At 41.9% G+C, this 15,000-nt stretch overlaps 1 protein-coding gene across 1 annotated transcript in view; it reads right to left on the bottom strand.

Moving 5' to 3' along the window:
- The window catches only part of LOC113803943 (protein FRA10AC1 homolog), a 10,112-nt gene extending 7,813 nt beyond the window's left edge, over window positions 1–2,299 (bottom strand). The window contains exon 1 of the mRNA XM_070140202.1: window positions 2,166–2,299. Within this exon, the coding sequence (XP_069996303.1) occupies window positions 2,166–2,177 (12 nt within the window). The 5' untranslated portion in view covers window positions 2,178–2,299. The remainder of the gene's footprint in view (window positions 1–2,165) is intronic.
- Between the last annotated feature and the right edge of the window lie 12,701 nt (window positions 2,300–15,000).

Below are 15,000 nucleotides of genomic sequence, written 5' to 3' on the forward strand. Positions count from 1 at the left end.
ATAGTGTAGAATTTTATTATCACAATCCATACGTCATTTGCATGCAACTTGAATACTCTTTCATGTTACTGTTGCACATATTCTCTCTTGCCTTAAAATTAAGAGGAACAATAATCATTCTAAAAATAAGATATATGTATACTTTTGAACAACTCTCTGGTATTAATTCTTTTCTAGCTTTAACTGATCATAAAGTTTTAGTCTGCCACATGGCTATAGTATATCAAAATGTTGGTTGTCTTCTGTCTGTGTTTAAAGACAACATTATCTTATTTCCATTTTATGAATATTTGCCAATCATGAGTATGATTTTATTTCATTAATTAACTTTACTCTGTGGATATCACACATTTTCATTTGCTATTCATATCCTCCAAAACTAAAAAAGCTTAAATTTATCCTAAATGTTGAATTTAATTAAATGAAATATGGATAGCATTAGAAAACTAGAACAATGTCAGCTTTATAAACTGTACTTCTCTAATTCAATAGGTGTTATATGACCTACCTCACAGACTTCTTTACATGCTTCTCTACCATGAAGGATTTTTAACTCTTCCTCCAATTGTTAAACTAGCTTCTGACCTTGTGATGTATATACACATTAGACCACGCCATGTCTTATTACATAAGCTCATGGCTACTGGCTTGGTTAAGCCTACATGGCATGTATGTTCCTAATAACATGTAAAAAATAAAATATGAAAATATAAAGGTAATCAGAGGCTATTCTACTAGATCTAAAAAGTTTGAGGTAATAATACAGACTGAACTGGTTTCTTATTTCACAATAAGTCACTAAAAGATCTACAAGCTCTATCTCACAAGAATATAAATATATAGTGAAGATTTGTTGGCCTTTGTCTTCACCTCAATATGCACGGCAAGACAGAGCTAAAACTTGGGAGCAATGAGTAGACATATGCTGTCAGTGACATTACCGTTTGTGTCTGCAGATTATTCAATATACCAATGACTGTTATAAGACCCCTTCAATTTGTCCTAGGTTAGCACATTCATACAGTAAATATTAAGCAGCACCAATTTTTTTAACCACTTGCTGCTGGGTGGCAGGTACGTACATGTCTTGGCTGTTATGGATAAAGTTGCGAATGGCATCATATCAGGACAATTCCCATACTGTCGGCTCATCAGATAAAGCTTGTTTTTCTTCTTCCTATAATGAAACTTTCACAGGCAATAGCCTTTAAAGTGAAGGTAAGCCTTCAAACTTTTAGGTACCTGATGTTGCTGCAAACTACTTGATGAATGCAAATGCGGGGAAACTGTTGATCCATGTCAATAAACCCCTTAATCATGTCCATTCACCAAATTTTTTACCTGGTATTATTTCCACAGACTATAAATAATTGAACAGCACTAACCAAATGCAGCCTACCGATACCAATATCATTCACATCGCTGAGCTGCAGCTCTTCACATGAATAATCTAGGATTGTATCTGTTTAGTTAAATATACAGTAATTTTTTCTAAGATGTCCCCATAATGGATCATGGATCACAACAATTTTGGCATCATTGATTTCTCTTGCTATCTATAATGCATATATGTAGGTTTAATTGCACGGAACCCCCCAACCCTCAAATTCTTAGCCCCCAAAACAGCGGAGGGCATGAAAGGTAACAGAGAAATTTCAGGATAAAATGTAAATAATAAATACAGAACCAGTCACTATATTGTCTAATTTACGTCAAGGTAACCATTCCATACATTTTTTACTTAAATCCTGATTATTACCTGCTGTAAATTTTCCGGATGTAGGTATTTGGGGGTGCTTCTGCACAATAATTTCTATATATTTGGAAACCATACAGTGAGAGGAATCCAACAATACCAAAATCATCACGATCCGTTAAGCAGAACTGTTAGAAAAACATTGCTGAATATACTATCAATGAAAATGTTAAATTCAATGACAGTTTGGAGAAATGAAATATAAACAGATATAGTCAAACTAAAAGGAAATATCATAATGGGGAAATGTGACATCATTGCACAAGAGAGCCTAATGTTAATACAATAATCGAATTCACAATATTATAACAAATACCAATGGAATATGAATAATAAAATCAAGAAACACGCATTTGTTCTTCTTGTTTCTTCTTCTTCTAAAGTCCATTCATCTTACTTCTAATCTTACCTTCAAAGCCATTTTATTCTACTATATTCGCGTCCTAGAGTAAAAGAATGTCACTTTGTCATTTTCTCGCTATTGGATGGTAGAGCAACAGGCAGCGAATTCACTCTGTTGTTTGTTTACTTTCTGGAAACAAATGACTCGCGACTTGCGCAACAAACATGGATTTTGTACAATCAGAATTCTCAAAGACTATATATGCAAATACTGTATTGCACTGTCTTTGATCGGTGTGTGTGTGTGTGTGTGTGTGTGTGTGTGTGTGTGTGTGTGTGTGTGTGTGTGTGTGTGTGTGTGTGTGTGTGTGTGTGTATGTGTGTGTGTGTGTGTGTGTGTGTGTGTGTGTGTGTGTGTGTGTGTGTGTGTGTGTGTGTGTGTGTGTGTGTGTGTGTGTGTGTGTGTGTGTGTGTGTGTGTGTGTGTGTGTGTGTGTGTGTGTGTGTGTGTGTGTGTGTGTGTGTGTGTGTGTGTGTGTGTGTGTGTGTGCATGTACATGTATGTATGTGCATGTACATGTATGTATGTGCATGTACATGTATGTATGTGCATGTACATGTATGTATGTGCATGTACATGCATGTATGTGCATGTACATGCATGTATGTGCATGTACATGTATGTATGTGCATGTACATGTATGTATGTGCATGTACATGTATGTATGTGCATGTACATGTATGTATGTGCATGTACATGTATGCATGTGCATGTACATGTATGCATGTACATGAATGTATGTATGTATGTATGTATGTATGTATGTATGTATGTATGTATGTATGTATGTATGTATGTATGTATGTATGTATGTATGTATGTATGTACGTACGTACGTATGTATGTATGTATATATGTAAGTATGTATATATGTAAGTATGTATGTATGCATATAAATACATATGTATATATACATGCAAATATACACGTGTATGCTGTACTATTTATCTCACAACACATGATAAATCGCATTGACTTCTTAGACCCCAAAATGTCAGTTAGTTCGAAAATGCGGCCCTTCAAGTCGTGTTTGTTTGCTTAACTGATGAAAGGGGAAGACGAGGATTGCGGGAGAAGTGATATCTGGGAGAGTAAAAGACCTTGATCCAACATGCGGGACTCGCTGGGTGGAAATGGGTTTGGGGAGCAAGGCGAGAGGGGAAGGTCGGGGCGAGGATGAGGATGGAATAGAGAATGGATGGAGGGAGAGAGGGAGAGGGAGAAGGAGGGGGGAGGGAGGGACGGTGAGAAAGATCGGGAGAGGGAGAAAGAGAGGGAGAGGGAGAGGGAGAGGGTGAGGGAGAGGGTGAGGGTGAGGGTGAGGGTGAGGGTGAGGATGAGGGTGAGGGTGAGGGTGAAGGTGAGGGTGAGGGTGAGGGTGAAGGAGAGAGAGAGAGAGAGAGAGAGAGAGAGAGAGAGAGAGAGAGAGAGAGAGAGAGAGAGAGAGAGAGAGAGAGAGAGAGAGAGAGAGAGAGAGAGAACTAAGCAGGAAATTAAGAAAGTTGAAAAAAGTATTGATCATAAATCAGTGTGCATTGAGATGAAGCCAAGCAGTCAAACATCTATTTATATGAAGACGTAACAGGATAAACACCACCTCACAGAAACACGTTAGAAACACGTCAAAAAAACAGAAGAGTAACGACCACACAGTATCTCTTACAGATTGTGGATACAGCCGCTACCTCGGGTATCCAGTGACGACCGATGGATCACAGAGAAGGGGGAGAACCCGACAGAAGTAGAACGGTAGTGATGAAGGTTTACATGTGACCGCAGAATTGTTTGCCCCGCGGATTTTGGTGGGACAGACGGAGGCGCTGGTGGATTCGAACCCGATTTCGGTCGATTTGGAGACGGTTCATGTGACTGTACCCTGAGAGTTATGTAGGTTTTGAGACGGTTCATATGACTGAAAGTTATGTAGGTTTTGAGACGGTTCATATGACTGTACCCTGAGTTATGTAGGTTTTGAGGCGGTTCATATGACTGAGAGTTATGTAGGTTTTGAGACGGTTCATGTGACTGTACCCTGAGAGTTATGTAGGTTGTGAGACGGTTCATGTGACTGTACCCTGAGAGTTATGTAGGTTGTGAGACGGTTCATATGACTGTACCCTGAGAGTTATATAGGTTCTGAGACGGTTCATATGACTGTACCCTGAGAGTTATATAGGTTTTGGGACAGTTCATGTGACTGTACCCTGAGAGTTATATAGGTTCTGAGACGGTTCATGTGACTGTACCCTGAGAGTTATATAGGTTCTGAGACGGTTCATGTGACTGTACCCTGAGAGTTACATAGGTTTTGAGACGGATCATGTGACTGTACCCTGAGAGTTACATAGGTTCTGAGACGGTTCATGTGACTGTACCCTGAGAGTTATATAGGTTTTGAGACGGTTCATGTGACTGTACCCTGAGAGTTACATAGGTTTTGAGACGGATCATGTGACTGTACCCTGAGAGTTATTTAGGTTCTGAGACGGTTCATGTGACTGTACCCTGAGAGTTATATAGGCTTTGAGACGGTTCCTTTGAGTGTACCCTGAGTTATATAGGTTTTGAGACTGTTCATATGGCTGTACCCTGAGAGTTATGTAGGTTTTGAGACGGTTCATATGGCTGTACCCTGAGAGTTATGTAGGTTTTGAGACGGTTCATATGGCTGTACCCTGAGAGTTATGTAGGTTTTGAGACGGTTCATGTGACTGTACCCTGAGTTACATAGGTTTTGAGACGGTTCATATGACTGTACCCTGAGAGTTATATAGGTTTTGACACGGTTCATATGACTGTACCCTGAGAGTTATATAGGTTTTGAGACGGTTCATATGGCTGTACCCTGAGAGTTATATAGGTTTTGAGACGGTTCATGTGACTGTACCCTGAGTTACATAGGTTTTGAGACGGTTCATATGACTGTACCCTGAGAGTTATATAGGTTTTGACACGGTTCATATGACTGTACCCTGAGAGTTATGTAGGTTTTGAGGCGGTTCATATGACTGTACCCTGAAAGTTATGTAGGTATTGAGACGGTTCATGTGACTGTACCCTGAGTTATGTAGGTTTTGAGACGGTTCATATGACTGTACCCTGAGTTATGTAGGTTTTGAGACGGTTCATATGACTGTACCCTGAGAGTTATGTAGGTTTTGAGACGGTTCATATGACTGTACCCTGAGTTATGTAGGTTTCGAGACGGTTCATATGACTGTACCCTGAGAGTTATATAGGCTTTGAGACGGTTCCTTTGAGTGTACCCTGAGAGTTATGTAGGTTCTGAGACGGTTCATATGACTGTACCCTGAGAGTTATATAGGCTTTGAGACGGTTCCTTTGAGTGTACCCTGAGAGTTATGTAGGTTCTGAGACGGTTCATATGACTGTACCCTGAGAGTTATGTAGGTTTCGAGACGGTTCCTTTGACTGTACCCTGAGAGTTATGTAGGTTTCGAGACGGTTCATATGGCTGTACCCTGAGAGTTATATAGGTTTTGAGACGGTTCCTTTGAGTGTACCCTGAGAGTTATGTAGGTTTAGAGACGGTTCATATGGCTGTACCCTGAGAGTTATGTAGGTTTCGAGACGGTTCATATGACTGTACCCTGAGAGTTATATAGGCTTTGAGACGGTTCCTTTGAGTGTACCCTGAGAGTTATGTAGGTTCTGAGACGGTTCATATGACTGTACCCTGAGAGTTATGTAGGTTTCGAGACGGTTCCTTTGACTGTACCCTGAGAGTTATGTAGGTTTCGAGACGGTTCATATGGCTGTACCCTGAGAGTTATATAGGTTTTGAGACGGTTCCTTTGAGTGTACCCTGAGAGTTATGTAGGTTTTGAGACGGTTCCTTTGAGTGTACCCTGAGAGTTATGTAGGTTTCGAGACGGTTCATATGGCTGTACCCTGAGAGTTATATAGGTTTTGAGACGGTTCCTTTGAGTGTACCCTGAGAGTTATGTAGGTTTCGAGACGGTTCATATGGCTGTACCCTGAGAGTTATGTAGGTTTCGAGACGGTTCATGTGACTGTACCCTGAGAGTTATGTAGGTTTTGAGGCGGTTCCTTTGACTGTACCCTGAGAGTTATGTAGGTTTTGAGACGGTTCATATGACTGTGCCCTGAGAGTTATGTAGGTTTTGAGACGGTTCATGTGACTGTACCCTGAGAGTTACATAGGTTTTGAGACGGTTCATGTGACTGTACCCTGAGAGTTATATAGGTTTTGAGGCGGTTCATGTGACTGTGCCCTGAGAGTTATATAGGTTTTGAGGCGGTTCATATGACTGTACCTTGAGAGTTATGTAGGTTTTGAGACGGTTCATATGACTGTGCCCTGAGAGTTATGTAGGTTTTGAGGCGGTTCATATGACTGTACCTTGAGAGTTATGTAGGTTTTGAGGCGGTTCATATGACTGTGCCCTGAGAGTTATGTAGGTTTTGAGACGGTTCATGTGACTGTGCCCTGAGAGTTATGTAGGTTTTGAGGCGGTTCATATGACTGTGCCCTGAGAGTTATGTAGGTTTTGAGACGGTTCATGTGACTGTGCCCTGAGAGTTATTTAGGTTTTGAGGCGGTTCATGTGACTGTGCCCTGAGAGTTATTTAGGTTTTGAGGCGGTTCATATGACTGTGCCCTGAGAGTTATATAGGTTTTGAGACGGTTCATATGACTGTACCCTGAGAGTTATATAGGTTTTGAGGCGGTTCATGTGACTGTGCCCTGAGAGTTATGTAGGTTGTGAGACGGTTCATATGACTGTACCCTGAGAGTTATATAGGTTCTGAGACGGTTCATATGACTGTACCCTGAGAGTTATATAGGTTTTGAGGCGGTTCATGTGACTGTGCCCTGAGAGTTATGTAGGTTTTGAGACGGTTCATGTGACTGTACCCTGAGAGTTATGTAGGTTTTGAGGCGGTTCATATGACTGTGCCCTGAGAGTTATGTAGGTTTTGAGACGGTTCATGTGACTGTGCCCTGAGAGTTATTTAGGTTTTGAGGCGGTTCATATGACTGTACCCTGAGAGTTATATAGGTTTTGAGACGGTTCATATGACTGCACCCTGAGAGTTATATAGGTTTTGAGACGGTTCATGTGACTGTACCCTGAGAGTTATGTAGGTTTTGAGACGGTTCATATGACTGTACCCTGAGAGTTACATAGGTTTTGAGACGGTTCATATGACTGTACCCTGAGAGTTATGTAGGTTTTGAGGCGGTTCATATGACTGTACCCTGAGAGTTATATAGGTTTTGAGGCGGTTCATATGACTGTACCCTGAGAGTTATATAGGTTTTGAGGCGGTTCATATGACTGTACCCTGAGAGTTATATAGGTTTTGAGACGGTTCATATGACTGTACCCTGAGAGTTATGTAGGTTTTGAGGCGGTTCATATGACTGTACCCTGAGAGTTATGTAGGTTTTGAGGCGGTTCATATGACTGTACCCTGAGAGTTATGTAGGTTTTGAGACGGTTCATATGGCTGTACCCTGAGAGTTATATAGGTTTCGAGACGGTTCATATGACTGTACCCTGAGAGTTATGTAGGTTTTGAGGCGGTTCATATGACTGTACCCTGAGAGTTATATAGGTTTTGAGGCGGTTCATATGACTGTACCCTGAGAGTTATATAGGTTTTGAGGCGGTTCATATGACTGTACCCTGAGAGTTATATAGGTTTTGAGACGGTTCATATGACTGTACCCTGAGAGTTATGTAGGTTTTGAGACGGTTCATATGACTGTACCCTGAGAGTTATGTAGGTTTTGAGGCGGTTCATATGACTGTACCCTGAGAGTTATGTAGGTTTTGAGACGGTTCATATGGCTGTACCCTGAGAGTTATATAGGTTTCGAGACGGTTCATATGACTGTACCCTGAGAGTTATGTAGGTTTTGAGGCGGTTCATATGACTGTACCCTGAGAGTTATATAGGTTTCGAGACGGTTCATATGACTGTACCCTGAGAGTTACATAGGTTCTGAGACGGTTCATATAACTGTACCCTGAGAGTTATATAGGTTTTGAGACGGTTCATGTGACTGTACCCTGAGAGTTACATAGGTTCTGAGACGGTTCATATAACTGTACCCTGAGAGTTATGTAGGCTCTGAGACGGTTCATATGACTGTACCCTGAGAGTTATATAGGTTTTGAGACGGTTCATATGACTGTACCCTGAGAGTTAAATAGGTTTTGAGACGGTTCATATGACTGTACCCTGAGAGTTATACAGGTTTTGAGACGGTTCATGTGACTGTACCCTGAGAGTTACATAGGTTTTGAGACCGTTCATGTGACTGTATCCTGAGAGTTATATAGGTTTTGAGACGGTTCATGTGACTGTACCCTGAGAGTTATACAGGTTTTGAGACGGTTCATGTGACTGTACCCTGAGAGTTACATAGGTTTTGAGACCGTTCATGTGACTGTATCCTGAGAGTTATACAGGTTTTGAGACGGTTCATGTGACTGTACCCTGAGAGTTACATAGGTTTTGAGACCGTTCATGTGACTGTATCCTGAGAGTTATATAGGTTTTGAGACGGTTCATATGACTGTACCCTGAGAGTTATACAGGTTTTGAGACGGTTCATGTGACTGTACCCTGAGAGTTACATAGGTTTTGAGACCGTTCATGTGACTGTATCCTGAGAGTTATACAGGTTTTGAGACGGTTCATGTGACTGTACCCTGAGAGTTACATAGGTTTTGAGACCGTTCATGTGACTGTATCCTGAGAGTTATATAGGTTTTGAGACGGTTCATATGACTGTACCCTGAGAGTTATATAGGTTTTGAGACGGTTCATATGACTGTACCCTGAGAGTTATATAGGTTTTGAGACGGTTCATATGACTGTACCCTGAGAGTTATACAGGTTTTGAGACGGTTCATGTGACTGTACCCTGAGAGTTACATAGGTTTTGAGACCGTTCATGTGACTGTATCCTGAGAGTTATATAGGTTTTGAGACGGTTCATGCGACTGTACTCTGAGAGTTACATAGGTTTTGAGACGGTTCATATGACTGTACCCTGAGAGTTATATAGGTTTTGAGACGGTTCATATGACTGTACCCTGAGAGTTATATAGGTTTTGAGACGGTTCATATGACTGTACCCTGAGAGTTATATAGGTTTTGAGACGGTTCATATGGCTGTACCCTGAGAGTTATATAGGTTTTGAGGCGGTTCATATGACTGTACCCTGAGAGTTATGTAGGCTCTGAGACGGTTCATATGGCTGTACCCTGAGAGTTATATAGGTTTTGAGACGGTTCATATGACTGTACCCTGAGAGTTATATAGGTTTTGAGACGGTTCATATGACTGTACCCTGAGAGTTATATAGGTTTTGAGACGGTTCATATGGCTGTACCCTGAGAGTTATATAGGTTTTGAGGCGGTTCATATGACTGTACCCTGAGAGTTATATAGGTTTTGAGGCGGTTCATATGACTGTACCCTGAGAGTTATGTAGGCTCTGAGACGGTTCATATGGCTGTACCCTGAGAGTTATATAGGTTTTGAGGCGGTTCATATGACTGTACCCTGAGAGTTATATAGGTTTTGAGGCGGTTCATATGGCTGTACCCTGAGAGTTATATAGGTTTTGAGACGGTTCATATGGCTGTACCCTGAGAGTTATATAGGTTTTGAGACGGTTCATATGACTGTACCCTGAGAGTTATATAGGTTTTGAGACCGTTCATGTGACTGTATCCTGAGAGTTATGTAGGCTCTGAGACGGTTCATATGGCTGTACCCTGAGAGTTATATAGGTTTTGAGACGGTTCATATGACTGTACCCTGAGAGTTCTGTAGGTTTTGAGACGGTTCATATGACTGTACCCTGAGAGTTATGTAGGTTTTGAGGCGGTTCATGTGACTGTGCCCTGAGAGTTATGGAACGCAGATGATATTCGGAGGATAATAGGGTAAGAGTGCCCGAAGATTTAGCAAGGATTTAATGGCTAGTAGATATTAGATAGTAGATAGTAGATAGCGCTAGTACACACACGGTATGGAGGAAGAAAATTCTCTAGGAAGGGCCGCTTCCATGATACCGTGGGAGAGGTGAAGAGACATTATGGAAAAATAAGAACTTGATTCATGAGACAAAAGAGATTATGTATGAAGAATGTCGGCGTGGAGAGGAACCGCATCAATTGAAGTGATGAAAGTACTTCACTTCAAGAGCAAAAGAGGGCCAGGGAATGCAAATAAGAACTAAGCACGTATACATACATACATACATATATACATACATACACATACACACACACATACATGCATACATACACATACATATACATACATACATGCACACACATACATACATGCATATCCAAACAAACACACGTATATACATACACACATGCGTGCGGTCACCTGTAATAAAAAGGGCGGAGAGAAATTCATGTTGAGATAAAATATAAATCTATTAAACAGTGGCTAGCCCTCTAATGCAGCCGAGAGTCACTAATAGTGCTCATGGGACACGCAATGGGATGGAAGAAAGATTATTTCATTAATTTTCATTTAACCGCATTTATTTTGATAGATGAAAAGGGTATAAAAGGGAATGAATAACTTAGTGTAGGATATATAATGAAATATCTTGCTTCTTCAAGTTATTCACTCTCACCTAAACCTTTTCTGCAAGAACAGTTGAAAGTTTTATATATATATATATATATATATATATATATATATATATATATATATATATATATATATACATTTATATAAATCTATATTTAAATGTATATATATATATACACACACATCTACATCTATGTATCTATCTATTTATCCATCTGTCTATTCTCTTGGTCTGAGGGATTGGCTAGGATGAGGAAGGGGGGGGGGGCGAGGGCAGAAAGTTTGATAACAGTACGAAAAATGAATTGATTAATATACAACGGATATCGCAAAAATCCCCCGTCTTAGGAGAAACTTCGTTGCAGAAGGGGAATGGATTTTGCAATTTCAACAGGAGCTAACTGGTCGCAGTGCAAAACAACCTTGATTATTCAGATTCCACAGTTTTGTTTTCGATTGCCCTTCCATTGCATAACAGGTGTACAAATAAAGTTTCATTACCTGAAGACCTATATTCTGAAGCACTATTTGGAAACCACTTGCAACCCGGGGGCAATATGTGAACGCGAGGGGCCAGGGATGGGAAGAAACTTTTTTCCATTACGTATGCTGGATAGATTTCGGGTATGGTGCGCCGTGTTTCGTTTCTAAATAATCATCATCTGCCTAATGCCGTATTTTTAAAGTAAACGAATTATATCCTAATTATCTCTTCAGATCGCCGCTGATTCATGCATATACAAATAAAAATATAACTGCCAACATTCTTTTAAATCTATTTGTTGATATAAAAATAATAAAAACGGAAGCGAGGGTTTACTCTACTATTTATTAGTGATTTTTATTGTGACGAGACGCTTCCCGTGGAGTTGAGAGTGACTGCTGTTACACCTAGTATCAGCATCCAGGATCTACATTTAATAGCTGGATGTTGTGCTTGTTGAGCTCGTCATACACTGAACACTCAATGTTTAATGTTTGAAACAAATAAATGGGCTAGACATCAAAGGTTATATAGCATTATGGTAAAGTACTGTCAGAGGCGGGGCTTCCATGGTGGCACGGGGAGCACCCCCCTCCCCCTGCAATCTGATTGGCCACCCCGAGTGCCCCCCCCCCTCCCTCAATGGTCATTGAATCGTCGTAATGTCAATCATTGCGTAAAGTTCTTTTCTTACGCTACACGAAACATTAAACGGAAAACTGCACAGAACAATGAAATTTCTATGGCACAGACTCAGCATAACTACTGATTCAGAGTATTGTTTCATTGTGAAAATTTAAGTGCTGCTTAAAACTGATAATTGTACACTGCACTCATGTTTACTGTACAAAGCTGAGCACTACTAATGTATACTGAAGTAGAAGATATTGTTGCTGTTCTAAATTTCATTGTGATGATTGTGCTGTCTTATTAAAACTGATAACTGCACAGAACACCAGATTTTTATCATATTTTTAAAAATCAAGTTTTATATTTTTATTATATTTATTTCATTATTATAGAATATTGGTGTTACATTATAAAAAAAAAATTAGTGGTGCTTAGTTAAAACGAATTACTACACAGAACACAGCTATGTTCACTGTACAGAGCTATAAGCATCAACTTCTGACTACTGTACAGCAAACATAGTAATCTGTGTGTTAGCCTACCACTCGGTTAAAGTACCCCCAGCAGATTTAATGTGGCCAAGGAAAGCAAGATGAAAATATAAACAATGCGTAATTGTACAAAATAAATATTGAAATAAGCAGCCTTAAGTTTTGTTACACTGTTGTGAAATAGGGGATTCATGTCAGTTTTCTAGTGGGAGAGGGTGGGGTAAGTTGGGAGGGTGTAGGAAGAAGGGGGTGGAGGGAACTTGAGGAGGAGGATGGATATCTGCAAATACTTTAAATGTAGGAGTAGTATGAACAGAAGGATTGGGGGTGGGTGAGGGAGCAGTGCTTTCCCTTGGGTCCTGTCTAGGAAGTTTTGGATGTCTTCAAGGGTTTCTGGAGGGGAGTCGAATGAAGAGGACTGAGAATGAATGAATGAATGAAAGAAAATTCATATACTTCGGCCCGTGGAATCGCTCTGCCGGAGAGGACGGAGATGAATCGTCCAGGATTCGCTGGCAACGACGCCTTCCACTTTTTTCGTCTCGTTTTGCTTGATGTTCAGCGAAAAGGGGTTTGGAATACATGTTTGAAATCCTCTCTGCTAGCATTCGTTGAGACTTGAGGATCACCAAGCGCGTTTTGTAAGACATTTGGTTCTTAAATCTTTTTTTTTCTTTTTTTTTAACGAAAAGGGGTTTGTAATACATGTTTGAAATCCTCTCAGCTAGCATTTGTTGAGACTAGAGGATCATAAAGCGCGTTTTGTAAGACATTTGATTCTTAAATCTGTTTTTAAAAAATCTGCTAAATTCCTACACTAACCCCGCAGGCAAAAGGAAAATATCAAAGAATATCTTACATTTATTAAAACCAGAACAAAACGCCCCTTTTTCGGGGACGGAATAAACTCGATAATTATTCAACGATTTCTAAAATATCCAGTTCAAAAAGTAACAATTAGGCAACACCCGTATACACTGTATTTTCCCCTTTAATTTGGGAAAAGAAGGGTTTTCCTTAATTTTCAAGACGGACAAGACATTCAGAGCAAGGCAGGGACCGCAAAAAACAAAAACAAAAAAGCAAACAAACTCAATCAAGTGTGGGATTCCAGTAAGAAATAAATGTCTGCACATATCCTTCGTTCCTACTCATTCACAATATACTGTCCTGCGTATAGCCTCGCAAACACCTGGCAATCCACAATAATAATAATAATAATAATAAAACAAAGACGAAATTAATGAACCAATCAATCAAGTCAACAACCATTTGCCATCCATCAGCGCATCGAACAAATAACAGTCACCTCATCAACCGACCTACCAAGTCGTCTCACCCATCATCGACCCACAAAACCCGCGGGCGAAGGGCAATCCATCGCGGACCTGGAACCCGCCCGCGCGACCGCCAATCCACTCGACCGCCAATCCACTCGCACGTCAATCCATTCGACCGCCAATCTACTCGCCCACCAATCCTCAATCCACTCGCCCGCCAATTTTCAATCCACTCGCCCGTCCATCCTCAATCCACCCGCCCGTCCATCCTCAATCCACCCGCCCGTCCATCCACTCGCCAGCCAATCCTCAATCCACCCGCCCGTCCATCCACTCGCCCGCCAATCCACTCGTCAATCGCGGGGTCGAGACCGATATCAATCCCCGCGGCCGGATGACAACTCGCGACTTAATACCGCCGCCAAACGCACACAAAGTGGCATCCGGAGCGCGCAAAGTTTGAAATTAATTTGGCAGCCAATTATGTGGCTTCTCTGGGGGGGGGGGGGGGGGTATGTAGAGGGGGCTCTTTGGGGGTCTCTCTCGGGGGTGGGGTAGGGTGGGGGATCTCTGTGGGGGGGTCTCTCTCGGGGGTGGGGTAGGGTGGGGGATCTCTGTGGGGGGGTCTCTCTCGGGGGTGGGGTGGGGGGTCTCCCGGGGGTTGGGTGAGGGGTCTCTGGAGGGGGGTCTCTGGAGGGGGGTCTCTGGAGGGGGGTCTCTGGAGGGGGGGCCTCTCAGGGGTGGGGTGGGGGGTCTCCCGGGGGTTGGGTGGGGGGTCTCTGTAGGGGGGGCCTCTCAGGGGTGGGGTAGGGGGGCCTCTCAGGGGTGGGGTAGGGGGGCCTCTCGGGGGGTGTCTGCCTGTCTCTCTCTCATTCTTGCCCCTCAGAGGGAGGGAGTGGGTGAAGAGGAGGGTATGGGAAAGGGGGAAAGGAGAGGGTATGGGAAAGGGCGGGAGAGGGCATGGGAAAGAGGGGAAGGCGAGGTATGAGAGAGGGAGGGAGAGGAGAAGGGAGGGAGTAAAGGCGAAAGGGAGACAAAAAGATACAGAATGGAGAGGAAGGGAGGAAGGGACAAGGTTAGAACAAGTACGGGAGATGGGGAAGAGGGGGAGGAAAAAGTGTGAAAGACAGAAAAGGGAAAATATGGGAAGAGAAAAGGAGAGCAGGGGATAGAAGGATAAGGACGGAGAATGAAGAGAAAAGGAGAGCAGGGGATAGAAGGATAAGGACGGAGAAGGGAAGAGAAAAGGAGAGCAGGGGATAGAAGGATAAGGACGGAGAAGGGAAGAGAAAAGGAGAGCAGGGGATAGAAGGATAAGGACGGAGAGGGGAAGAGAA

The sequence above is a fragment of the Penaeus vannamei genome, chromosome 26, assembly GCF_042767895.1.
Source record: "Penaeus vannamei isolate JL-2024 chromosome 26, ASM4276789v1, whole genome shotgun sequence".
NCBI lineage: Eukaryota > Metazoa > Arthropoda > Malacostraca > Decapoda > Penaeidae > Penaeus > Penaeus vannamei.